A 27,434-nucleotide genomic window follows, 5' to 3' on the forward strand; every position below is an offset into this window, starting at 1 on the left:
AGAACCATTTCATCTCATTTTCTGGTCATTTAAGTTTGTGATGATGTCTTTTCTCCTACTTCTTGTGTGCAAGCCATTATGGGAAAAAGGCCATAGCCTCTTAGTACCTACTATGTATCTTTTTCATTTCACTTTGGGCTATTTGCAATTGTGATTCTTTTGAGACAGTATTAGTGTTAAAGAAATGGAATTTTACTGGATTACACAGTTGAGCATCCTTAGAGACCATGCATAATTCCTTAAACACGATCTAGTCCAATGACTTCCTATTCAAGCATATCTTCAATTCATTGCCCAGCCTTCCCAAGATACGTGTCAAAATCTGGGTAACATATTTTTCATCCATTTCGTTTTTCATATTTGGATGATTAGGCTCATTGCTTTTGTATGTGGATTATCACCAAGAACATTTTATAGTGTGCTGGGGCTTCACATAATTAGAAGAATGCCAATTTGTGAATAGGAACATTTTTGAACATCTTGCCATCAAAAAAAAACCCACTTTCTTTTGATTGGACTTTATACTTGATATCTTTCATGAAACTTGTCACAGTCTTAGATGAGTTCCTTTATCCCTATTTTCACTTTGTTTGATATAAAATGCAGTTGCTAATTGAACAAATATATTTCCTTAGCAGCATCTAAAGCCTTGTTTAATTTTAACATGTATACAGGAGGCCGTTTACTTGAGAAGAGACTTCACAGCTACATTTTTTCCTACTAAATCTTATACTTAAAAAACCAATAAGCAATAGATCCAGTGAGATCTCATGTCCTTGGCTTCTTTCAGTCAATTATGTGACTTTAAAGGTGGATTATTTCATAGAAAACTATGAAAGCTTCTGTGATGATGTGGAAGGAAATAGCTACTCTGGAAAGGATGAAGCCCTCATTGAATCCTTTTCTGCTTTGGGGAGACCTGCGCTGCCCTTAGAGATATTTACACAACTTCTTGACTGGTGGACACCAATTTGGGCCCAATTATCCCACCTATGTTATTAGAAATGAGGTTTGCCTGTTGGACATAAAGAACATGTAACTACCTCTAACACAATCAAGGTAACTCTTGTACAGTAACTCTCTTGGATAGAGAATGTCCAAATGGTCCAGCAAACATCTTTTGAATTATCTTGAAGGCTAGGGAAAAAGCTCCCTTGAATAAGCAAGTTTCAGAAAGGGATGATCAGTAAGCAACCTACTGTATTGCTCTAGTATTTAGCCCAGACAAGGCACATGGGGCCCTATTGAATATCTCTCTTTTGTTTTTGTAGCTCTAACTACAGCCTTTGACTCTGTCAATAGAGACTTGCTCTGGCACAAATATTGATAAATATGTTTTATTTCTGCCCCAGCAGCTCCATATGACAGCACTGCCAGAATAAAAGGAAAGAATTGCAATTTCCTCCAGAAGAAGTTTCTATAAACCAAGGACAAAGTAAAGTTATCTCTTATCTCTTTTATTCAATCAGAAAACAATCTGGGCCAGTTTTTCCCCCTTTGCAATACTCTTCTGGTAGACTGTATTAGTTGTAACTTACAACTGAACAACCCACACTCTGAGCTTACATGGCTAGGTTCAGTTTTGGAGATTTTTTCCTCAAATTATATCTTTTTGGTTTCCTCTCCTTCTCCTTCTCCTTCTCCGTCTCTCTCTGTCTCTCTGTCTCTCTCCCTCCCCCTCTCTCTCTTCTCTTTCTTTCTTCCTCTCTCTCTGTCTCTCTTTTTGTCTCTCTCTCTCTGTGTCTCTCCCTGTCTAGGTCTCTCTGTCTCTGTCTCTCTCTCTTTTTTCCTTCTCTCTCTCTCTCTCTTCCCCACCCCCCACCCCCGCTCATCTCAGCCAATTTTTCTCTGGGAAACATCACGCTACATGTAGCTCAAACATGGCTTATATGTTCAAGTCTCCACAGATGAGGGTAAAAAGGGTCCATAGATTCTGCACAAGAACTCAGGGTAATAACGCAACGTCCAGAGTATAGAATAGTCTTCATTTCACACTGCAGAAAATGCAGAAAACATACAAAAAATGCCCAGAAGTCTATTCCTTCACAATTCATGCAATTCTTGGGCCTCTCTGCTGGGATAAAAGGGTCTGATGAAAAAAATATTAAAGACTCAAAATGAAATGGACGAATAAAAAGGTATTTATCGACACTTATTGTGAACCAGTCCATGCCCTCAAGGAGCTTATATTCTAATAGAGGGAGACATTATATAAAGGGGTACAATGGTTAGGAGGCACTTCTTAATGATCATCAGGGATGGTGAATTGATCCAGAGGTCAGTCAATGAATTGACATGCTCTTCCCAGAAGCCATATTATTATTGATTTTGCTCTTGTTCCCAGAGCTAGAAGGAGGAAGGGGGAGTGGATATGGCTGCAAGGCCAGTGACAAATAAAACGAAAAGGCTATAAGACTCTAGCCAAGCTGGACCTGTAGCTAAAGCTATTAGCTGTTGACTAAGATTAATTGCCTATGTGTCAATACTGGTAGATAATGGGAGTTTCTGTGATATACTACCAGTCTTTGGAATATGATCAGATACAATTAGATCTGTTCTGATCATTTACTATGATCTAGAATCTCGGTGATTTGAAATGCCTTTTATCACACCTTGGAGTTCTTGAGGCTCTATGTTACTAATATTTTTTTTTGTGATTTACCACCCCAAATGTATCTTTGATTCATTTCCCTTTTCTGTTAGAACAGCATTCTGTTCTCGAGTTTATAATTCTAATGCAAGTTTTGTATTATGAGGGAATTACTTAGAATTCCCTGGAAAGCCTTCGGAATGGACTAGCTAGGTGAAGTCTTAGATAGAGAGCCGGGCCTGGAGTCAGGGACACCTGTGTTCCTCAGACACTCACTGGTTTGTTCACTGCTTACTTGACCCTGGTCAAGTCAAATAATCTTTGTCCCAGTTTTCTTTTTTGTCAAATGTGAATAATAAAATCACCTACCTCTCAAGGATGTTGTGAGGATCAAAAGTTTAAGGCACTTAGAATGATGCCTACACATAGGAAGTGCTATAAATGTTATTATTATTTAAACCCCAGACTTTCCCTGTAGGGCAAGAATTCTTAGCTATTAAGGAAAGATTTTTATCAGACAACCATCCTCTCTGTAATGATCTGATGAATTAGTAAATCTGTATTCCTAATTGATTTTTTTATCCACAACACAATGTCTCAGTTTCTTTGCATAAATAAGCCCTATATAATTTGCCAGACATATAATGCTACCTTATGGCTTTGATTATCCACAAAAGGAAAATCATTTTGTCTTTTCTAGAGACACAACCCTGTGACATCCTGGTGAGACCTACTGTTACCTCTGGAACCCATTCAGGCCACTAGCACTATGGTACTTCCCTTAAGGACTTAAATTTTTTCCCTGGAAGGAAGGGAACAAACATTTACTGATTGCTTTTATAGGCCAGGAAGTGTGCTAAGTGCTTTATATATATTATCTCATTTGGTCCTCACAGCAAGACTATGAGGTAGGTGTGATAATTACTCTCAATTTACAGTTGAAGAAACTGTGGCAGACAGGTTAAATGACTTGCCCAGGGTCATAAGCTAATAACTATCCGAGGCTAGATTTTGATTCAGGTTTTCCTGACTTAGGGGTCAGCACTCTATGCACTTAGGTATCTGGAAGGAAGAAAGGAAGAAAGGAAGAAAGAAAAAAAGAAAAAAAGAAAGAGAAAGAAAGAGAGAGAAAGAAAGGAAGGAAGGAAGAAAGAAAGAAAGAAAGGAGGAGAGAAAGAAGGAAGAAAGGAAAGAAGAAAGAAAGGAAGAAAGAAGAAAGAAAGGAAGGAGAAGGAAGAAAAAAAGAAAGAGAAAGAAAGAGAGAGAAAGAAAGGAAGGAAGGAAGAAAGAGAGAGAGGAAGAAGGAGAAGAAAGGAAGAAAGAAGAAAGAGAAGGAAGGAGAGAAGGAACAAAAGAGAAGGAAAGAAAGAAAAAGAAAGAAAGGAAGGAAGGAAGAAAAGGAAGGAGGAAAAGAAGAAAGGAAAGAAAGAAAGAAGGAAGGAATACAGAAGTGTTATATCACATAAGCACAACTGATCAAAATATCACATCGATCCTGTCCAAAAAACATTTCTTTTTGTCCATCATCCTCTCTGTCATGTAACCTGATTCTATTATCCAATATACTAACTATCCCTCTTGTCTCTGCGCTAGGCAGATTTGATTAGATCCAACCAGAGTACTGCTTTTTGTCCCCTGTGTATAGTATGAATATAATTCCTATTTGTCATTACTTGTATTGACCTCAAGCTTATGTAAGCCTTTACAGCATTTAGTGTCTAGACTGTGTTCACTGCCATGACTGAGGGTGGATGCCACCAGATCGATCAAGGGAACTATATAGCCAAGTTCTGGATAGGGCAAATAATGAATCCTTTGAAGTAGCCATATATATTTAAATTCACACCATTCAAAGTTATAATCATGTAAAATATGGTAGTTGGATCCAGTCCAATGGAAAAATGCAGTGTGAATTTGAATACGACAACCACTAAAGGTAATTCATTATATGCACTAGTTGGGATTCAGTTGTATTTATGGAACCACTAAACTATTGTGCAACTAAAGGGGCAGCTAGGTCACACAATGGATAGAGCGCTGGGCTTGAAATCATGAAGACCCAAGTTCCAATCCAGTCTTAGACACCTACTAGCTTTGTGACCCTCGGCAAGTCATTTAACCTTTCTAAGACTCAGTTTCTTCATCTGTAAAATGCGGATGATGATAGCACCTACCTCCCAGGGTTGCTATGAGAATCAAATGAAACAATAAGCGTAGCACAGTCCCTGGTACATAGTAAGTGCTAACTAATTGTCAGCTAGCATTATTATTAGCTAGGGATTGAGAGGGTTGGATTTGATGGTCTCCATAATCCTTTCCAGCTTGAAATCTATGATCCTATGATCCTAGCTTCTGTAAGAAACCCTTTACTAATCACCCTGAATCTTAGTGCCTCCTCTTTGTTGGTTATCTCCAATTTTCCTCTGTTTATCGTGTTTGTACATAGCCGTTCACATGTTGTCTCCTGCTTTAGACTGTAGGCTCCTTGAAAGCAGGGACTGTCATTTGCCTTTCTTTGTATCCCAGAGCCTTGCAGCACAATGCTTAGTGCCTTAGCCCAAAGTAGGTGCTTAATAAATGTTTATTGACTTCATTTGACTTGACTAGGATCTTTCTGATATCTGTTAGTCTGCCCCAGAAATATAGGGTATCCCCAAAATCTTAGTGCAGTCTTAAACTAGTAAAGCTTAAGGTCTAATCCAGAAGTTCCTTTTTTTTTTTGAAAATTTCATAATTCTAACTAGGATTTACTCATGACCAAATTCAGAATATGAAAGTCTGACATGCCCCCATGTATAACTTTAAGATCATCTCTTTTTGCTCTGGCTTCTTCAAAATCCGAGTGAAGGCCATCATAAGCACTGTAATAAAATGAAGGGGTGATGGCTACTCCTCTGATGTTGATTTCTATGAAATGTTACTTCTAAAATATTAAATATTTCCAAGGTCAGGAACTCAACCTAATTTAAGGACTTGCTCTAAAGATTGCACTGTACCTGATCTTTGCTCTGTAAGTCTCACAATGCTTTTGGCCAAAAGCAGTAAAACAGAACTTGATCTAATCCTGGTGGGGCAGTGGATAAAGTGTGTATTTTTCATTCAGAAATTGGAAGTAGAAATTAAGTGCATGTGTCCCATATTCCCCATCTTAAAGAGGGAACTTTTATGGTTCTAATGTTACGTAAAAATTAAATATGTTAACACCCTGGTCATTTGAAATTCTCCACTTTCCCTCATAGTTTTAAAGCATGGCAAAAAGCCTTCCTTTTTGAAGTGGGCTATTTTGTTTTGTGCAGGAGCCTCTTCTATAAAATTAACCCCCTACAGTCTCAGGAATTATGGCAGCAGATGTTTCTTCTTCCTCAAAGATTTAAAACCATTTCACCACTTAGGTATACTGCATTGTTCTCTTATTTGTCAATAAGGGAAAAGCTCAGTGGAAATTTACCAGAATTTCTCTATTCTCTTGCCCTCTGCATCCAAGCATCTCAGCCTCATTCTGTCTCTTCTCTCTGTTTCTCTTTCTCTGATTCTGTCTCTGTCTGTCTGTCTCTCCCACCCTCTCTCCCCCTCTGTCTCTCTCTCTCCTTGCCCAATCTTCTCCAAATCCTCCCTTGAGCATAAGGAAGAAAGTTCACTTTCTCTCTGACTCTGTCTTCCACTCCTTTGTCTCTTTCTCTTTCTCTTCCTCCCTCCTCCCATCTCTTTGTCTCTCTCACTTTATTTTTCTCTATCTCTTTCTGTCTCCTTTGCTGTCTCTCTGTTTCTTCTCTGTCTCTCACTGTCTGTCTCTGTCTTTCTACCTCTCCCTCACTCTCCCTCCCTTTCTCTGTCTCTGTCTTCTTTCTTTATTCTCTCTCACTGTCTGTCTGTCTGTGTCTCTCTACCTCTCCCTCCCTCTCTCTGTCTCTGTCTCTGTTCTGCTTTCCCCTTTGATTTATCCCTTGAGAACAGAAGAAAGTTCACTTGCCCTGTCTTTGTCTCTCTGGCTGCCCTTATATTCTGTTTGTATGCAATTCTTTTTGTATTATCTTTTACTCTGTTTTAAATGTTTTTTTCAATTTAACTATGACAGTCCAGAAAAACCTCTGGTTTTTCAGACTTAGTCCTTTTCGTAACAGGCTGCCTCTACTCTAATAATGCTCTCCTCTCCTGATGGCTATCTCTTCCCATTCTGAGATGTGCTGGGAACTTTTCAAGCTAGAAACTTCCATTTCCCATGCAATCTCATTGATGAACCATTCCTTGACTGTTTCATTGGAGGTAGCCAGCCACAGAACTGAATGAAACCTAGACTCCAGCATAAAACACCTGGGCTTTGTCTCCACTAGACGATGACCTCATTGTGTGGGACTGACTTAGACACCCAGCTAGGGAGGCATGTCTAGAACTTGGAGTTATCTGGGTGTCAGGCAGAGAGAAGTTCATTAGATCATTGATACCCTTCCTTCCTCCTCCATGTCCTGTCATTTGCTGTATTCTAGATTCATCTGAATTTCCTGTAATTTGCTCCTTCTGGATCCTAGTTATATCCATGCCATTTGCATCTTTGTACCTCTGGTGACTGTGATCTAGATAGATCCTTGTTCTCTCCCCTCATGTCCTTGGGTGTCTCATGTTAACAAGCCTTCCTTTCTGAGTCAACATGTACCCAAAATAAAGCTGTGTATTAATTTCTTGTAATTCATTTTTGAAGCCCCCTTGAAGTCGCAATAACAGAGTAGAACATCAATAGATTTTTTGTTAGCTCCCTTCTCTTCTTATCCATCTCTTTAATCCCTTTGCTTTTCTCATTACTCTAGATTCTCTATTTGTTGACTCCTCAATGGATAGAGTCCTGGGCCTAGATTCAGGAAGACCTGTGTTCACATCTGGCCTCAGATACTTAGTAGCTGCATAACCCTGAGCAAATCACATAAACCTGTTTGCCTCAGTTTCCTCATCTGTAAAATAAGGTGGAGAAGGAAATGGCAAGCCACTCCAGTATCTTTGGCAAGAAAACCACAAATGGGGTCAAAGAGTTGGACACAACTGAAATGAGTTAACAACAACAACTTGTCAGAGCCAAGTCAAGGAGGCCAACACTTACTGAGTTTTACTGATCAAAATCACAGCCAGAGATCCAAGCCAATCTGCAGCCAGAATGATCTGAAATCACACATCAATCTACCTGTATCTCTCTATTTGGAGTTCCCTAGGGCATGGGGTTGAAGTAAGAGAGTCAACTCAAGCTTCATTAGCAGTCACATACAGAATATAGCCTTATTCATTTGGCTTCCGCCACTTTGTAGTAGTAGTTTGCAGAGGCTTTTGTAGTCCCTCTCTCACCATGAAGTAACTTCCAGTCCCTTCTAACTTTCAGGCTAGTGAGATGTCTTGGGGTGGGGGTAGGGCTCTTGCTGAATGTAAGAAAATCTTAGACCACTAAGTCTACAAGACCTCCTCTTATGGAGGTGTATATTGGGAAGATTCTTTTAGAATCCTAGGATGGCAGGGCTAGAAAGGACTTCAGAGATCATCTAGGGTAGTTCAATGAGGTAAACTGAGCCCAGACAAAGTCAAGGAACTATTGATCAGAATCAGAGCCAGGCCTAGAACTCAGCTGTACTGATTCCCAGGGCAGTGAACTTTCCATTACACTCTATTTTCCTGCAACATCCCTTCTAAACAACCTGAATATCTTTTGCTTTATTTTTCTTGGTTCATATAAGCTATTCAAGGCAGTAGTATAAATTATAAAATTAAAACTTTCTTTGAAAAAAAAGTACTATGTTAATTATTAAGAGTAAAAGTTCTTAATGGGATCCTTGGAGAGATTTCAGGAGGTTTATGAACTTGGGTAGAAAAAAAGCATTTAAAAACCTGGAAAGACTTATATGAACTGATGCTGAGTGAAGTGACCAGAACCAGGAGAATATTGTACACAGTAAGAGCCACATTGTGTAATGACCAACTTTGATAGACTTAGCTCTTCTTAGCAATGCAAGGATTTAAGATAACTTCAAAAGACTTATGATGGAAAATGCCGTCCACATCTAGAGAAAGAACTATGGAGTCTGAATGAAGACTGAAGCATACTATTTACTCTCTTTTTTTTTGTTTGTGTCTTCTTTCTCGTGGTTTCTCCCATTAGTTTTAATTCTTCTTTACATATTACACACCATCTTGGAATGGGGGGAGGGGATAGATGGGGAGAAAATTTGGAACTCATAATCTTATGGAAATTAATGTTAAAAACTAAAAAAAAAGAAAAAAAGCATTTAGGAGCCAAGAAATAATGATGGCATTAAATAAAATCCTATTTGGAGGCAGGGGACTGGATTAGATGACCTCTTCCTTTTTGGTGATAGGAACAGTCTATGATTCCAACCCTTCCTTGTACATGAGGGTATTTTGTTTATTTCTGTTGAGCTCCTCCCTATACTCTTCCCTTAAACTGCTCTATGAATATAATCCTTGATATGTGATTAATGGTAAAAGGAAAATTCATCATAGTCTTCATTAGGATGGGGTCACTCAACTCCATAGTTGGGCACAGTAACAGCACCCTCTGCTGGACATTCTGCTGTTCCTTGGACCCAAAGTTTATCCAAGAGATATTTGTCTCCTGAAACTTTGGCCTTAGAACTTGGTTATTCTTCTGTTCTCATTGTAATTTCTGTGCCCTAGCTACAGTGAATACAGGAATGAGGGAATAGGACATGGACATATTCCGAAAACACAAAAATGCTCAACATTTCTCTTTCCTTGTATTGTTCTGAGTCTATAATCTTAGAGGGATTTTTTTTCCCTCTAATTAAAACCAGTTTCAAATGTCTTTTGCATCATTGAAATGAATCTATAAATGTCAAGACCTTTCTTTTTATACTTAATTCATAACACCCAAATAATAATAGCTTCCAAAGTCCAGGGAAATTTGACCTCAACATTCTTGTTAACCATATTTCATAGTCTGCAACCATGGAGGCGTGTACACATAGGGCATGAGAAAGAACCTGCTTTTTCTTGGTGAGGGGTATAGAGGAGAGAGTGCAATAGTGGCCTGAAGCCAGGTGAATCTCTACCTAGAATCTCATGTAATGGAGGCATACCTGGCCTGCTTTGGAGGAGCTTCTCAAGCTTGTCTTTAGACAGTACGGACCTAGCCAATGAATGCATTATTAAGTGGCACTCAGCCCTAAGCCTTGCTTGATTAGACTGTAAGCATCTTAAGGGCAGGTACCACCATTACATCTCCCGCAGCACCTAATGTCTTGGCATATATAGTGGGAACCTGATAGTTTGCTGAAGGAATGAATAGATAATTACTGCATTTGCTCTCATATTATTTATTGGCTTGCTCAGGGGCTTTACTTTACGTTTAAACCTCTCTTGGCTTGTGCTGTCTCTGAACAAATGCATGCTGTGAAACATATGAGTGCCCTGGTGTGCCCTTTCTTGGATCCTGGGCATGGAGCTCCTAGTGGTCTGAACCCATGGGACTCATTTTGAACATTACTTTAGCTACTGTAAAGGAAACAATAACCTATTTCGCTATGACTTCACTCAGTATCCCTCTTCTTCTGAGCAGTCTAGACTAGAGCTCCTTTCTCTCACCAATACTCCCTGATATCTTCTACCAATCTACATCAGTCCCATCTCTCTAGAGTCCCTAACCTACCACACTCTACCAATTCATTGTGTCCTCTGTAACTCCTGTGCTATTGTTAACAAACTCTCCTTCATATTAAACCTATTTCTCCCCTCCCCCCTAAAATCTTTGTGTATTTAAAAATTTACTTATGTGTATATATTGTTTTCCCGCAATAGAAAGTGAAGTACCTAAAGGCAGGGGCTGTTTCATTTTGTATCCTCAGCACCTAATGGCATGGCTGACATGTTGGAGGTATTCAGTAAATGCTTGTTGGACTTAACTGCTCTGTATTTATTGTTTTTATATCTATTCTGTATATACTTATAAATGAACTTGTCTCCCTCAGAATGTAAGCTGCTTGAGAATAAAGATTATTTCAGCTGTTGCATTTGCATTCCCAGAATCGAGCACAGTACCTGGAATATATAGTAGGTGCTAAATAGATCTTTGTCAATTGAGTAAAATGAATTTGCTCAGCATGGGCACAGGTAGGTATGTAACTAACACAATCCAGGGAAAAAATGGATGTTTTTCTGTTTATCACATTTTCCCCACTTAATCCTTGGAAAATGTGGTTTGGAGGAACGGGATGAGCTCCATGGCAAAGAGTGCACCTATCCAGGATTGTTTAGAGTGTACTTGACAGCAAATATCCTCACCCTCTTTTTGTCAATGGAGCAGCTCAACTCTGGGCAGGGTGTCCTAGTGTGTTGATTGGTTCCATTCTTGGGCTCTAACACTTAGCAAAACCTTCCTAAAAAAGGAATAAATGGGTAAGCAAAGTAGCTTTATCAGGTTATTATAATAATAATATAATAATAATCTCATATTTTTGATGGAATTTAAATTAAGAATAAGTCACTATACTGCTATTATCTTTTCATATCTAATATTCTGCAGATTATTGCACAGGTAGGGCATTGTGGTACAGTGAGAAAATCACTGACTCTAGAGACTCTAGAGTCAGATGATCTGCGTTCAAATCCTTGTTGGATATTTACTACCTGTTATGACCTTAGGTAAGCCACTTAACCATTCTGGGTCTCTGGTTTTGGGGTTTGCATTGGCTGACCACTGAAGCTCCCTTCCACCTCTATTCTCTGCACCAAAGCTTCAGGCCAGGGGGACGACATGATTGCTTTGTCTAACTGAGATGTCAGTTCATCTTCTGTAGGGTCAATGAAAGCACCTCTGGGACAGACGGGTCAATGGAGATAATGTGTATCCTGTTCCATCGTCTCATGGTTTGGATTTCACCAGCCAAGTTTCTATATTTTGAAAGCTTTTCATTCCAGTGTACTTTGGAGTAGGACAGTTGGAAGTGCCTTGACTTTGGAATCAGAGGACCTGGGTTCACAATCCTCTGTCATCTCAGCTCATATGTCCTCAGCTAGGTCACAATACCTTTAAGTCTTAGTTTTCTCATCTATAAAATGAAGGCGTTGGATTAGATGTCCTCAAAGGTCACTTCTAGCTTTAAATCTACTGTCCAACGATCATGACGATTGTGCTTTTGTCAAAACAGAAACTCCATTCGTCTATGTGAATAAGCAACATAGAGTCTTGAAGAGTCACCTTAAAAAATTATGAACAAATGGCTGAGTCAGTATGCTTTTTTGGCCTCTTATCTGGGGGACAATCTTGGTAGTGATTGTTGTTTCTGCACTCAGCATTCATATTCGCAGTGCTGGAAATTCCAAGTGCCTTTTAGAAATGAGGGAGAAGTCCCTGAAAGGCACTCAGTCCAAGGGGCAGAAGCACCTCAGTCGCCAGTCACAGGGGATAATTTATTATTTTTGCTCCTGACATGAAACTAGACTCATGGCTAGAACAGTGGTTTCTTAGGAAAACACACTTTGCCCCCTGGGAGAAACTCTAGAAAGTCGTCTCAGGCTATTGACAAACTTGAACGCTCCAAAGGGATTTGGCCAAAAATGAATCAAGAGAAAACTCTTGATGGGGGAGAAGGTGATCCAGACAGCTGCTCATCGTTTTCGGCTCCTGTCGGGTGCCAGGCTGGGGAGCCTCACTCGGACAGGGCCGTGTTTGAGTCTGCCTCCAGGGGAGACCTGCCACTGAGACTGCTGGAAAAATATCAGCCTCATGGCGTCGGGGCTTAGCAACTGCCAGTCTCCCAGGGGGTAAGTGATACAGTTTGTTCTGTCTGGGGGTGGGGAGGGGCAGTGTGGGGGCAGTGGTCTGGTGGATGGAAAGAGCAGAGAAGGTTTGGCACATCAGGGCTCCCTGTGCTGTACTTTTAAATCTGGATTGGCAGGCTGAGTCTCCTTCAGAGGCAACTGTTGGGAGGAATGTCCCATTTTATGGCAAGAAGCAAATAGTGGCTTCCCTGCTCTATTCCCAGAGAGGCTCTTTAGCTCCGAAGTTCTCTCAGACATATGAGTGTTTTTAGGAGAGAGTCTGGTGTCATGGGAAAAGCCCTGGAGACCGGGGCTCGAATCCTGCCTTAGACACTTATTGGCTGCATTGCTCCTGGGGCGAGTCACTTAACATCTCTCAACCTCAGTTTCCTCATATGTAAAGTGAGGCTAACATTAGCACCCACCCCATAGGGTTGTGAAAGAATATATGAGCAAATGGGAAGCTGATGGGTAGACATTTGAAACCTTTAAAGAACTATGTACACATTAGCATTTTATTGTCTTATTGGTGTCTCAATGACTTCTGCAGAAAATTTCCTGTGATATATATGTAGAGACAGAACATATGGGGAGGGCGGGACAGAGAAGAGAAAGAAAACTAAGGAAGGAATAGGAGCTGGGGAGGGAAAGTAGATGAGAGAGAAGAAGAACCAATAAAAGGGGATTGTAGATGATATGGCTTAAACTCTTTAGGGTCTCCACTTTGGGGTCATGATGGGGTTTGTTTTTTTTTAAATTAGAGGGAAATTCTGATACTGGAAAGTTTCCTTGACAACTAAATGATAATACAAATAATAGTAGCAGTAATAATGATGATAATAACTAGCATTTATAAGTTGCTGTAAGGTTTGCAAAGATTTTTACATAAATCATATCATCTGATTGGAGGCCAGACTTTGAGTGTATCTTTCACTGTTCCTCTTTCATAGTGTATGCTCAATAAATATTCTTTGAATGAATGAGTGGACAAATGAATACTGGAACTTTGCCTTTATGTGAAATGTTAATTCTCAAAGGTATTTTTTTTTCCACATTTAGAGTCAACCCAATATTGGTCTGATCAGTCATAGACATACTGTACCTTGAATCTAGCACAGTGATGCCATTTTGGCATCACTTCTTCAAGAATGAAGGACAACAACCAACCAAGAGTTAAATTTTGTTTGGAGAAATCTCAGGATGGATGAATCTTACCTCGTATTAAGAGAGGCAGTGTGGTATAAGTAGATGGAGAGTTGGCCTTGAACACAGGAAGACCTGGGTTCAAGTCTCACCTCTGTCACATATTGGCTGTGTGGCCCTGGATGCATCATTGAAATTCTCAGAGCTCCCTTTAGGCAACTTTCTAAGAATATGAGACTATTCTGCAGAGAAGATGCCGACCTTTACTGGTAGCAAGAGTTTCCTCACCTAGAAGTACCCTATATTAATGAAATCACAGATCCAGTCCTGTCCCTAGTTGTTAATGGAAACAGAGGGTCCAGAGAGTGGCAGTAATATTCCTATTCTTTGTGCTGTTTAGATCACATCTGGAATATAGTGTCTAGTGGTAACACATTTTAAATAAATTTACACCGACAAACTCCAGAGCATCCAGAGTGAGGGCAATCGGTATACTAAAGAGTTTACCATCAGCATAGGGATATTTAAAACAAAAAGAGGAGACCATGATAACTATCCTCAAATAGGTGAGGGACTTTCTCAGGGTCACACAGCTAGGAGGCAGGATTCAAATTCAAATCCTCCTGGTTCCAAGTCCCACGCTCTATCTATTGTACCACCTAACTGTCTGGAAGTTAAAGGGAGACAGACAAGAAAGGTCAATATAGGAGCAGATTCCTTGACAACAATGGCCATATAAGCATGGGATAGATTTTCTTGAAGGTAGGGAGCTCTTGTTCAGTAAAAGTATTTAAGCAAAAACCAGAATCTCTTAGATTTTCTAATAGGAATGGGAGAGAAGCTACATTAGACCATGGATTCTTTTTTTCATCATGGACCTCTTGGGGTCTAATGAAACTTATGATTCTCTTTTTAGAATAATCTTTTATTGTATACATTCATAACTAAAAGAAATTTCAGATTTCAATGAGAAGTTGGTGAAAATAAAGATGGATTTTTTTCCCCCTAAGTTCATAAACCTCTTGAAATCTATCCACAGACCCCAGGATAAAAACTCTTGAAGTAGGTGGGAAGTCTCTTTCAATTTTAAGATTCTGTAATGATCTATATTTAAGGAAGAGGCAAAAAGCAAAGGCAGAGTTAATCTGCAAATAGCTGATAAACCAGGATTAATTTATTTTGGTCTAGGAAAGATTAATTAGATTTTTAAAGGGCAATAAACATGCTTTCACAATATTTTTTTGACTTGGGTTAATATCAGTATATTGATATTAGTGTGCTTTTTCCCAACACACTGGCCCAGTGGCAAAGAAAACTAGTGAAGTTATGCTAAATGGAAGGTAGAGATTATTTTGGTGTGATAAATTGGCTGTGAATAATATAAACGATACATAATCCATATTAAATCAACAGCTGAAGTGGGTTACCTCATTAGGTTATCACATTACTGTGAGTTAGGGAGAGGAGCCCTTACTGTCCTATTTTTAGGGTGGTGAAACTGAGGCCGAAAGAGATTAATTTATTTTTCAAAATAATCACCCAGCTGGTAAGGGTAAGAGCCAGGACTAGTTGAGAATATTTAAACTTATTATGATATAATAGTTGAAAGTGAAGTACTGATTGGTACTGTTTAAAGCAGAATGGGATAATTAAAAGAGTAATAATAATTAATAGGAATAGTAATAACTCATGTTTACAGTGCTTTAAGATTTACAAAGCACTTTATATACATTACCTCACTTGATCCTTGCAATAATCCTGTGACGTAAGGGACTATCAATATCCCCATTTTTCAGATGAAGAAACTGAAGTTTAGAGAAGCAAAGTTACTTGCCTGAGGTTACACAGAGTATTAGTAAGTACCTGAGGCAGGATTCAAACCCATGGCTCCCCGATTCCAAGTCTCTTCTAGGAGGTAGGAGACTGGGTTCTACCACTGTCCAGGCTCTGCTGGTAACTAGTTGTACAGCTTTAGGAAACTTCCCTTCTCTGGGCCTCATTTTCCTTCTCTATGAGGCAATTGGACAACATGTTCCCTAAGATCCCTACTAACTCTTAACAAATCAATTCCATCTCATTCATCCAATCCCATGCCATCCCAAGGCACCCCACGCCATGCCATGCCATCCCTTCCCATCCCATCCCGTCCCATCCCTTCCCTTCCCATCCCATCCCAGCCCATCCCATGACATCCCTTCCCTTCCCATCCCATCCCAGCCCATCCCAGCCCATTCCATCCTATTATATTCTATTTTTCCTCCTAGTCTTGTTATTATTTCCACAATATCAGCCCTACCTTTTAAAATTATGTAGAGCAATTGTTTATATGCAAGGAAGATACACAACAAAAACAACCCATTAGGTAGGAAACACTTATAACACCCCATTTCTAGAAACCTCATTGCCAAAATGTTAGCTGAACAGTTGAATATAACCAACTACTAAAGCCATTCCCACAGACAGGAATATGTGTTGATAAGGAATTTGCTGCATAAGTTCTTCAGATCTTGAAGATTGTTGGTCCTCATAGACAAATCTACACGAGATGAAGGCAGGCAGCAGAAAGAATGCTTTTTTTGGAATAAGGGACATAGGTTCTTCTCCTGGATTTGTTACTTATCACCTGTGTGACCTCAGGTAATTTATTTAACCTCTCTGGGCTTCAGTTTCCTCACCTGAAAAATGAGCAGATTTGACTAGATGAAGTCCAAGGTTCTATCTAAATCTGTGTCCTATTGTAGTTTTTTTGTGTGTGTGTGTCAGTCTGTGTACAGCCTTGAAAAAGGAGGTAAAGGTAAAATGGAAAAAAGAATACTCCCTCTATCCTCTGGCCCCCACCTTTGGAATAAGGGCATCGTTGTCTACGTCCAGTCATACAGCTTCTCTTGCCACCAGAGAGTTCCTATTCCCTCGTCAATGCCCTCAACTCCATCCCTGCAGAGAGTTTTTGAGGGGGGAAAGAGGAAAGAGTGAGGATACCATACGCCTTGACAGCTCAGTCTTGTCCCTGACTGCAAAAATGATACTCAGGCTCATTTTTATGATAGAGTAGATGAATAAAAGTAACAACGATGACAACTCAGATGCAGTTTAGGTTTACCCTTGGAAAGTTTGCCAAAATCATGAACAATCAGAACCAAAAGATTCTCTCTCAGTTTGGCTCAGCTCCCAGCCAGGAGAATAAGTGGCACTTTGGAGGACCATGCCTCGGATGCTGGGTTTTCTTTTTTATGTTATAGTACTAAGCACTATTCAGTCTTCTGTGCTATGGCACCTCTGCTTGCAAATAAGTTAACACACAAATCAATCAGATTCATCCAGCTGGCAAAAGAAATTCAAACTACTTTAACAGAAACTTTAAAAAGTAATTTTATAGAACAAAATAAGATTTGGAATCAGCTTCTGTTCTACTTGGGTGAGGAGGATGGAGAGGAAAAGAGAGATTACGCTTCATCTCTTCTCCCAAATAGAAAGTCAGGACTTCTCTTCCTATTTTTTTCTCCTGAGAGCCCTGGGACTGTTGTCAGTAACCTCACAGGCTTAGGCCTCAGAAGTCATTTATACTGTGATTGTACGTGGGTGTTAGGAGCTATTAGGTGTGAGAGCTGAGGAGTGCCGTGGTGGTAGTAGAAAGAAGAGAAATAGAAATTGCTCCATAGATTTGTGGTTATTATTCTGTGTAGTCATTTCTCAGTTGTGTCTGACCCTTCATGATCCCATTTGGGGTTTCCTTGGCAAAGATACTGGAGCGGTTTGCCATTTCCTTCTCCAGCTCATTTTACAGATAAGGAAGCTGAGGCAAACAGGGCTAAGTGACTTGTCCAGGGCCACACAGCTAGTAAGTGTCTGAGGCCAGATTCAAATTCAGGAAGATGAGTTTTCCTGACACCAGGCCTGGCACTCTGTGCATTATGGCACTTCCTAGCACCCAGTGTAGATTTTTTAGATGGCAAATTTACAGCAATCAGACTATTGGATCTTCCATAGTTATTCCTACAGAGGACAATTCAATATAGAGACTTTAATAACCAAGGGGCTGTGTTACTATGTTACTGAAGTGCCCAAACCATTCCATTACAAAGTGGCTTCACCTAGACGGAATGCATGAACCTAAAGGATAATTAAATTATGAGCTCCTCGAGGGCAGGGACTGTCTTTTGTCTCTTTTTGTATCATCAGCATTTCGCATAGTGCCTACACGTAGCTGATGAAAAATAAAAGTTTATTGATTGATGGATTAGTGGGGGGGGGTGTTCTGTATAATATGCTTATAATGAAGGGTTTGGGGTTAAACAGCTCTGAACTAAAGAACAAGAGACTGGATTTATAATCTTAATTTTTCCACTAACGTTCATTGCATGACCATGTGGAAGTCATAGGATCATAGGGATTCAGAGGTGGAAGAGCCAGACCTTCAGTTTATAGTCGAGGAAGCTAAGCCTCTGAGAGAGAGGTTATTGAATATCACACAGCTTGGGCAAGATTGGAATCCAGGTCCTTTACCACCAGATTCAGTGTACTTCCCATGAAAAGACATTGCCTGAAATGCTCTGTGTCTCAGTGTCTTTCTCTACAAAATACAGAGGTGGGTTCAGAGAAGGTGTCTAACATGAGGCCACATGAAGCTTGCCTGACCCTGGGGATACAGTCTGAGATTTTTTGAGGGGAAAAAATTTGCCTAATTAGCTACCATTAGGTTCTAACCACCTGCCCACAGCTACTGTTGTGTAACTGATTATTTCCAGGTGTCATTCTAGCAGGCTTGGATCAATTAGATTATTATTAAAATTGGATGTAGTTAGTGATTTAATTAAATTCATGCAACCTGCTCACATGTGGAGTTTGGATGGCGTGGGATGCTGTGGAAAATCTGGCCCCCTCTGGGCTACATGGTCCCTAAGGTTCCCTCCCAGTTCTAATATCTAAAGATTCTGTGACCAAATAAAATTGAAAAAAAAGCTAAAATTTATATAACTTCTTAAGGTTTTAAAAGTTCACTCTATATATTATCTTGTTTGATCCTTGTAACAATCTTGTGAGGTAGGTGCTGTTATTACCCTCTTATACAGATGAAGAAACTGGGCCTGAGAGAGGCTATGTGATCTACCCAAGGTCACACAGTAAGTATCTGAAGCAAGATTCAAACTCTGATATTTCTGCCTCCAAAGCCAATGCTCTAATCATTGCATCACCTAACTACCTCAAAAAGCTACAAACCTAAATTAAGAGAACAATAAGGGGAGTATAAATAACACGGATGGTAGTAGCCTATAGGAGTTTTCCTAACTCATAACTTTCCTAACTTGCTGCCTGGGGCAGCAATTGTCAAAAGTCACTGTCTTTCCTAGGCTATCAGTAATATTCTCCAAATGCATAGACATACCAGATGCATAGACATACCAGGACTGTGCCAACAACAGTGATTCAGAAGAATGGGATCATAGATCATAGATCTTGTCTACTCTCCCCTCCCATTTTATAGATGAGGAAAGCGAGAACCAGGGAAGTTAAGTGACTTGTCCAAGATCATGCAGGTAATTAGCATCAAAGTTGGGACTTGAGCACAGGATCTTTGACTCTAAGGCCAGTGATCTTTCACAGAGGTGTGCTGAAGCCAGCTCACTAGAACTGATCACTAAATTTTCAGTGTGAGCATTTATACCTGGGAAGTAGACAAACACAAAAAAATTGGGCTTGATTTACTGTTTTGCTGATTGTCTAGCCTTAATAAAGTGATGGAGAAAATGTAAACAATGCAAATTAAACTTAAAAATGTGTCATGTGTACCTTTCCACCTTCCCCCTCCCTTCCCCCTTTTTTCCCCCCTGCACACCCCCCTCCTCCTAGCCAGTAGTTAAGCATTTACTAGCCCACCTCTGTATTTCTTTCCAAAAGAATGGGAATCTTCAAGAATTTTCAACTTTCTCTTTGGAAATATACAAGAGGTGGTTTCAGTATGCAGCTAGGATCATCCCTGTAGACTTTTATTTTAGTGTGGATGGTGCTCCAATCTCTTAATTTATTTTTTTCTTTCCTCATGAAGCCAGGCAAGAATTTGTAGTAATAAATAAGAAGAGATGACAAGTATATAGTGCTTTATGTTTAGAAAGCATATACCATCTCATTTGATCCTTACAACCTCCCTGTGAAGTAAGTAGTCCATGCATTATTTATAAATGGAGGAATTGAGGCTGAGAAGCCATGGACCTTGCCCAAGTTCACACAGCTGGCAAGTGTCTGCGCTGCCCTGAACACTTTGAGTAGCTCCCTTCATGGAATAATTTGAAGAGCCCTCCTACTACAAAATTTCTCTGTAGTTGTCCTTGCCATAAATTCCCATTTTAATTTTTTTTGTTACAAAAACAAATAAACGATCTATGATTTCATGTGGCAGGTAATTCCCAATGTGGAAACTTGTCCATCAGTACAGACTGAAACCCATCTCTGATGTAATAGTCAGATCTGAGTCTTGCTTGGGGTAAATCCATTAAATTCCTGTCCTAGGGTCATATTGCTAGGAGGCAGCAGAAGCCAGATTTGAACCCAAGTACTTCTTGCTCCAAGGGACTCCTTGCTCTATTCATTTTTCCATATGGCCTCAAAATTTCAGTAGATTAAAGATGCTAAAGTACAGATTTTGGCAGGGAAGGATGGTACAGATGATCCAAACTGATTTGGTCTTAGAACACTTTGGGGTCTGAAATATATGACTAGAACACATAAATGTTGGCCCACAGGGTCTGGGGGGAATGGAATACCTACCTCCAAAATGAAAACTGGGTTGGAGAAATTTTGTAGCAAAACTGAGGACAATTGAGCCTATTCTTGTGTTGAACAATTGCCATGGCCAATAAGTATTTTGATAATACGTAATTTAATATTTAATGTTTTAGGGAGGAAAATATCACTATCATTGACATTTTCTTACGGAATCTTCATTCTTAGGTTTTTGTGCTCTAGTTTCAAATAATGCTTGGGAAACTTGTCCTTATAGCATTCTTATTTCTAATCAGTTATCAGATTAATGGCACAACCCCTATTAAGGGGATGGCAGAAGATGAGATGGATAGATAGTGTCTTGGAAACAACGACCATGAACTTGGAGAGACTTTGAGAGACAGTGGAGGACAGAAGGGCCTGGCATGCTGTGGGTCATGAAGAGTCAGAAGGAATGACTCAACAACAACAACAAACCCTTTAGGGCCTTAGGATGCTGCATAGATAAGTTTTGATGAGATAAAGGACCTAAGATATGTAAAGTTTCCGGGGTGGGGGGCAGGTGCCACATTGGGGATTGCTAGATAACCAGTAGTCAGTGGGTATCTGTGGAAGGAGAGATGTTGATGTGCAGGGGGTGGAGGGGCCGTGGGAGGTGGCCAAAGGTTTGATTGTCATCATAGATAAAATTGAGACATATTTCATAGTTTTGTCTAAGACTAACTCTGTGTGCAATATCTACCCTGGTTTAATGGAATCATACTATAAGAGACTGAAAGCTGGAATGGACCTTAGAGGTCAATTAATGACAAAAGAGCAAGAATTCAGTGGGGTGGAAAAGCAGCAACATCACAAAATCAGATTAAAACTGTTGCCCCAGGAAAACAGCCCATCTAGATCTTGTGTAGATTGAGCCTAGCCTGGGGTTAAATCTCCCTCTCTTGCCAAATGCTATACTTCATTCTGGAAAGTTGTGCAGCCAGCTAAAGCCTGGGAGGGAAGGGCAGGGACTAGGGGGCTGCAGGGGAGATGATATTGAGTTGGTGGAGATACTGGCACAGATATTGAAGCCACATTCTCAGAATAAAGTCTAGGAAAAAGGCATGATGATCGCTCACACCTAACACAAGTAGCTAGTGTATGAAGGTGCCTGAGTGATGGATGGCTTAGGTCAAAAGCAAGCTGGATTTTCCCCTTCTCCACCACTTTCCAGTCTTCTTACTCCTTATTCCCCTGGTGATCCAGTGACCCTGACCTCCTTGCTCTTCCTTGAACAAGACACCCCATCTCCAGACTCTGTGTATTTTCATTGGCTGTTTCCCAGGCCTGAAATCTTCTCCCACTTCATCTCCCTTTTCTGGCTTTCCTGGCTTCCTTCAAGTTCCCGGTAAAATTCTATCCTCTACGAGAAGTCTTTCCTGATTCCCTTTAGTGATATCGCTGTCCCCCTCTTGATTATTTCCTATTTATCCTGAACATAGCTTGTTTGCACATAGTTATTTCCATCTTGTTTCTTCCATCGGACTGTGAGTTCCTTGTGAACAGGGACTCTCTTTTGTCTTTTTATTTATTTATTGGTATCCCTAGCACTTAGTACAGTGCCTGGCACACAGTAAGCCCTTAATAAATGTTTACTGATTGACTGAATTCTCTATATCACCACACTCTGGAGGAAAAGAGCCTGTTAAACCCTTCAGTACCACAGTTACATTGACAGTATTGGGAAAAGGGCATGGAATAGTTTAGGGACAGACTGCAGTGAAAACAAGAGATGAACAACAGAGATGAGGGTGGCCATTGTTAAGGAAGGAGCTTTTATACATTTTTGGACAACTCTGGGAATAGCAGGAGCCTCAAGGAGGTGGGATAATTAGTAGAATGTGTGAAGACACTGTAGAAGAGGAATGAGGTCCCTTGTTTCTCCATTATATGTCAGCCATTAATGACCGCAGCAGGGGTTTCTACATTGGGATCAAAGATCCTGAGTTAGAAGGGGCCTCAGAAACCACTGTGTACAACCCCTTCACTTTACAAATGAGGGAACTAACACCCACGATGATTTAATGACATACTCTAGGTCATACAGATAGTAAGCATAGACAGGTGAGATTTGAACCCAGATTCCTTGACTCCACAGGCAGGGTTCTTTCCACTAAACTACCTTGACAACCTGGAAGCCATGGGAGGTGATCTTCACCTAATGAAGTAAACAGACAATGTTGAAACATCAAGAAACACCTCTCAATTTGTGTCTAGGTGGTGAAAAGCCTTGGCCAGTGACCTTCTTCAGGACTCTTGCCACCAGGGCAACTGGTGATACTGTGGCCTAGAGGGCTAGAAAGCCCAAAGGCAGTTTTCCAAAGATGTCTCTTATAGCCAGGGAGAAATTTAGGCACCTGGAAGACCTGGCTCAAGTCTTGTTTAGCTTTAAATATTTAGAATGCCCAGAGGCCAATGTTCAAGGTCAAGAACAGAATCCCCTTGTAGGTCCTGGCATTTTCACAAATGATGGCAGCCTCCTCCCAGGAGAGAAATTTGTCAGGAATTTTCCTTGGGATCATCATGGTCTGTTCCATAATGGTCCCACCCCCACAATGGGAAAGGAACTGGAGGGAAGAGCAAGTACAGTAATTGGGGGAATGACTACCAGAGGGTCAAGTCTGATCACTGTAGAAAGTAGATAAACTTTCACAATGTCCTCGTACTTTGTGAAAGGATGGGAGCCTTGGAAATTTCAAAGGGTTTGCCATAAAGTGAAGAAAAATGAAGAGGAGAAATTACACCTGGAGGTATCCAATTCATTAGAATATAAGTTGGGAAAGCAGATCATTTCATATTTTGCTTGTCATCCTTGCTGGGAGGTTTTGATAGCTATTGCATTGCAATAATTACTGCAGAATCTAATCATTAATAAACCGCCAACTATGAGTATTCCCAGTAAAGAAAACAAAACCCAAACCATGTAGAAAACAACTCTTCCAGAGGATGCAAACCAGATGCCACCCCATGCGTCAACAATAAAACCAGCCAGAGGAATCCTTTCTGAGGCTGCAGCAAAGAGCAGCAAAATGTCATCTTGATTGACTGACTGCATTTTGGTCACCGGCCTAGTATCCACAGATCTTCACAGAAGAACAAATGACAACCCATTTCAGCAACAGTGTGGGAGCAAGGAACGTAAAGAGAAGACATGGAGTGGGGTTCCTGTCCAAAGCAGTGATGTATGTGAAACAGCTTAACCTTGCTCCACGACTCATGGAAATTGTTGAGATCAGAACCAAAGATCCACCGAAAGCTGCTGGGGCCAAGGAAGAGGGTGGGACTGCCCAACAGTAGCACTCTATCACATATACCTTCACATCACAGTGTGTATGGGAGCTATGGTCAGAAGCCAAACAGGCTGGGGTGGAGGGAGCTCTTCTGGCACAGCCAAGAAACCCCTAAAGTCTCCTGGGTCTCAAGCTGAATTTGAACCTCTTTGAGACCCAAGTGCTGCTGGCGGCTGTCACAGCACACAGCCCCAGGTCTGAAGGAGAGGGCTCATAAAAAAGATGCTGTTAAAAAGCTTCTTGGATATCTCCTTGCTCTTACAGAAGAGCATGTTGATGAGTTGAGTGTAAACAAATGAGAAACAGAAGGATCAGATTTTTTTCTTACAAACACACACAAGCTTAAGCATTAAGGGGAAAAAGTGGTTGACCAAATAGGCTTGGGATTTTGCTGAACCCAGAAAGTCTGGAAAGTAGTGTGAGATGTTCTTGCCAAACCCCAAATACTGCTTGGTTAAGCCTTCCCTCTAACCAATTGGATAATTGCAATTTTACTCAGTGGATTTCTCCATTGTTCCTTCTTTTTCTTCTCCTTTTTTTTGAAAAAATAAGGAAAACAAAATAATTAGCCATGTCTCAGGGTAACTTTGCTGATATTCCTATATTAAGTGATCAGACCAATCCATGGTTCCAGAGCTGTTGTGCTGTTTCTATGGGTACAGCAGCTTGTCATCTATTTTAAATAACTCTTGTGAATGGTCAGGTTGAAGACTCAATTTATAACCTTATAAATTAACACAAGGAAATTCACTTCATTACATAACAGACAATTCTATTCATAATGCTCAATTGCTCCCAAGTCATAAATAGAATATTTGTGACCTTTCGTTTTTAACCCAAGCTAAATAAAGTCTCCTAAGAGATGAGTTAAAATGGAAATGCTGGTAGAATTTTCTGGTATTCATTTGTTCATTCATTCAAGTATTTGTTAGGGTTAGACTTTGGGGATGCAGAGCTAAAAACAAAGGAGCACTCACCCTCAAAGAGCTTACACTCTATTGGAGCACATGGTATTGAGATGGGGTATGAAAGAGCTTACAGTTTGGATAAAGAAGCTTTCAGAGAATTCACAAATAAAACATAAGAAGGTAACATCTGTTTGGCGAGCACAGTTTTTCTTTTTATAAAAATGCAAAGGAAGAAAGAGGTGGACATTCAGAGAAATGTCTGAACTTGATTTAACTCTCAAACACTCACTTAACTCCCACGGAATAATTTCCCTAAATTTTATCCAATGAGGTTTACCATGATCACTCCCAGAAAAATGGATGAAAACAAAGAAGCTAATGGAGTCACTGCTCCTAACAACTGCAGCAGTCCCAGGAGCCTCAGTTTCTCTATTTCTAAACTGGCTGTGTCCCAGGTTTTTCCAATGGAATCTTGTTGGGGGTCACCCCAAGCCACTTTGCCTGGATAATGGGGTTCAACATTCATTCAAAAAGCATTTGTATAAAGTGCCTACAATATACCAGGTACTGGGGAAATAAAATAGTGAAAGTCTCAAGGAACTTCTATTCTACTGGGGTGGGAGTGGAGATTGCATGTACAAAGATAAATAAATACAAAACGTACAGGGGAATACACTAACAATTGGAGAACCAGGAAAGAGCTCATGTAGGAAGTGGCACTTGACCTTTTGGGAAAGGAGAGCTAAAGATCTCAAAGGATGGTGGTGAAGAAAAAGAGCATTCTGGGTATGAGGACAGAGGAGCCCTAAGAAAAATCATGAAATCAGCCCCAGAGGGTTTCAAGTCCCAGGAACAAGATGCCCCCTCCCAGGATAAGAGCATCACTTCTAATCTCATGACCAGGCTGCTAACTCAAGCTTAGCCTCCTCTCCCTCTGATTGGAGGGCTGGAGGGTGGAGTTCCAAACTTCTCCCACTGACTTCCTTTACATAGAGAGCAGAACCTCCATTCTCAATTCCTCCATTCCTTGTATACCCCTCCCCACTACCAAGCAGTCTCTCCCAATTGGACTGTCAGCTCCTCAAGGGCAGGACCTATTATTCTTTTTGTTTTTTAAATTAATTGTATCCCGAGTGCTTAGCCTATTATTGTTCAGACTTGTCCGGACTCTGTGACTCCTGCCTACCATAGCATGCTAATACTGTCCATAGGATTTTCTTGGCAAAGATATTAGAGTGTTCTGCCATTCCTTCTCCATCGGATTAAGGCAAACAAAAGTTAAGTAACCTGCCCAGCTAGTAAGTGCCTGAAGCCAGCTTTTGAACTGACTCCAGGCCTAGCAGTCTATCCACTGAGCCACCTAGCTGCCTTTGCTTGGCACATAGTAGGCACTCAGTCAATGTTTATTGGATTGGATTGGATTACTCTCCCTCTGAAGCTATCCCCAATTCACCCCATATGTATTTTGCTTATAAACTGCTTGCATATTGTCTTCCCTTTTAGATTGTGACCTCTTTGAGGACAGGGACTGTTTTTTTGTTTATCTCTATTTCTAATAGCACAGTGCTTGCCACGTGGTAGGCTCTTAATAAATGCTTGTTGACTTGCCTTTCTGGATCAAGGCAGCCTTCCCTCAGAGGACAATGGGTATGGGGGCTAGGAGAAGGAAAAGTAAAGGAATACTTAGAGTAACCTGCTCTCTTTGGGGAAGAGGAAAAGGAGTAGTAGCAGGGCCTGCTCACCTGGAAATTCTGCCTTTTAGCCTGGCCTGTGTGCTCAGCTTGGCTCAATGGAAACTGACTTACTCCACTCACATTCAACCACTTAGAGTATAGAGAATATCTTTGAGGGCTCCAGGACTCACAGTCCAGGCCTCTACACTGATTTTCTTCCTATCCTGTCCACTGTCACTCTTTTGCTCCCAGTAGGAAATGTTCCAGCACTGAAGGCCCATTCATAGGAGAAGATTATATCGGCAAGGAAAACAAACAAACAGAACAGGGAACAATTCCATCCCTAAACAGCCTATTTTGTTTTTCTTCAGAAGGATCAATGAAGAGAAAAAAATTTTTTTTTGAAATCCAATACCTTTATATTTGGTCACTACAGCTGCGTTGACACTATGAGGCTCTTGAAAGGTGACAGTGAGTGATGTGTTACTGGTTACCATGAGACAGACATTGGTTGGCACCTCAGGGGGTCCTGGGATGTAAGAGAAAACACAAGGACCGCATCAGAACAAATCCCATTCAAACAGTGTTTCCCCCTCTTCAAAGAGTGCCCTGAAACACACCACAGAAGCTTTTGTCTCTTCTGGCTGTTGGACATTCTCACTTAGAAGCCTAGTTAGGTGACCCGCTCAGATACCATTCAGTGCCATCATGGCTGTGTTCAGTGTGCCTCGTGCTCAAAGCAAATAATAATGTCTGTTTAACTCAAGAGAGAGTCCTAGAAAATTCATGGGTTCTTTTTCACTTATTCATTCATATATTCATTCATTCATTTCATTTATTCATTCATGATCTACTATGTGGCAGCATTGTGCTAAATGCTGGGTATACAGAGGTAAGCAGGGCAGGGAAACATCGCCTCATAGTATCAAATGCCACCTTCTACATGGGTCCTTTCCCTGGGACCTCCAGCTTCTAGAGCCTTCTCCCCCAAGGTGCCTTTGTGTCTGCCTTGGGTATGTTTTGCATATACTCATATTGGGTATATCATTTCTCCCATTAGAATGTAGACTCTTTGAGAGGAGGGGTCTTCATTTTTTGTGTGTCTCCTCAGAGCCTGTCATACAGTAGGTACTTAATAAATGCTTGTTGATTGATTGATGGACACTTTTTATTGCATTTGCTTCAAAGTGAATGAATAATTGAGGCTGTACTGACTATTCACTGTGGATGTTACACTCCAACAAAGAGTTGCCAGAATAATAACAATAATTCTTTAAGGCTTGCAAAACGCTTTATAGATATT

At 40.5% G+C, this 27,434-nt stretch overlaps 1 protein-coding gene across 1 annotated transcript in view; it reads right to left on the bottom strand.

Annotated features, from left to right (window-relative positions):
* Nucleotides 1-27,434, bottom strand: part of ANKFN1 (ankyrin repeat and fibronectin type III domain containing 1) — a 186,037-nt gene that overhangs the window by 127,454 nt on the left and 31,149 nt on the right. Inside the window, 1 exon segment of the mRNA XM_036757943.1 lies at nucleotides 26,547-26,660. Within this exon segment, the coding sequence (XP_036613838.1) occupies nucleotides 26,547-26,660 (114 nt within the window).

Source organism: Trichosurus vulpecula, chromosome 4 (genome assembly GCF_011100635.1).
Source record: "Trichosurus vulpecula isolate mTriVul1 chromosome 4, mTriVul1.pri, whole genome shotgun sequence".
NCBI classification, from domain to species: domain Eukaryota; kingdom Metazoa; phylum Chordata; class Mammalia; order Diprotodontia; family Phalangeridae; genus Trichosurus; species Trichosurus vulpecula.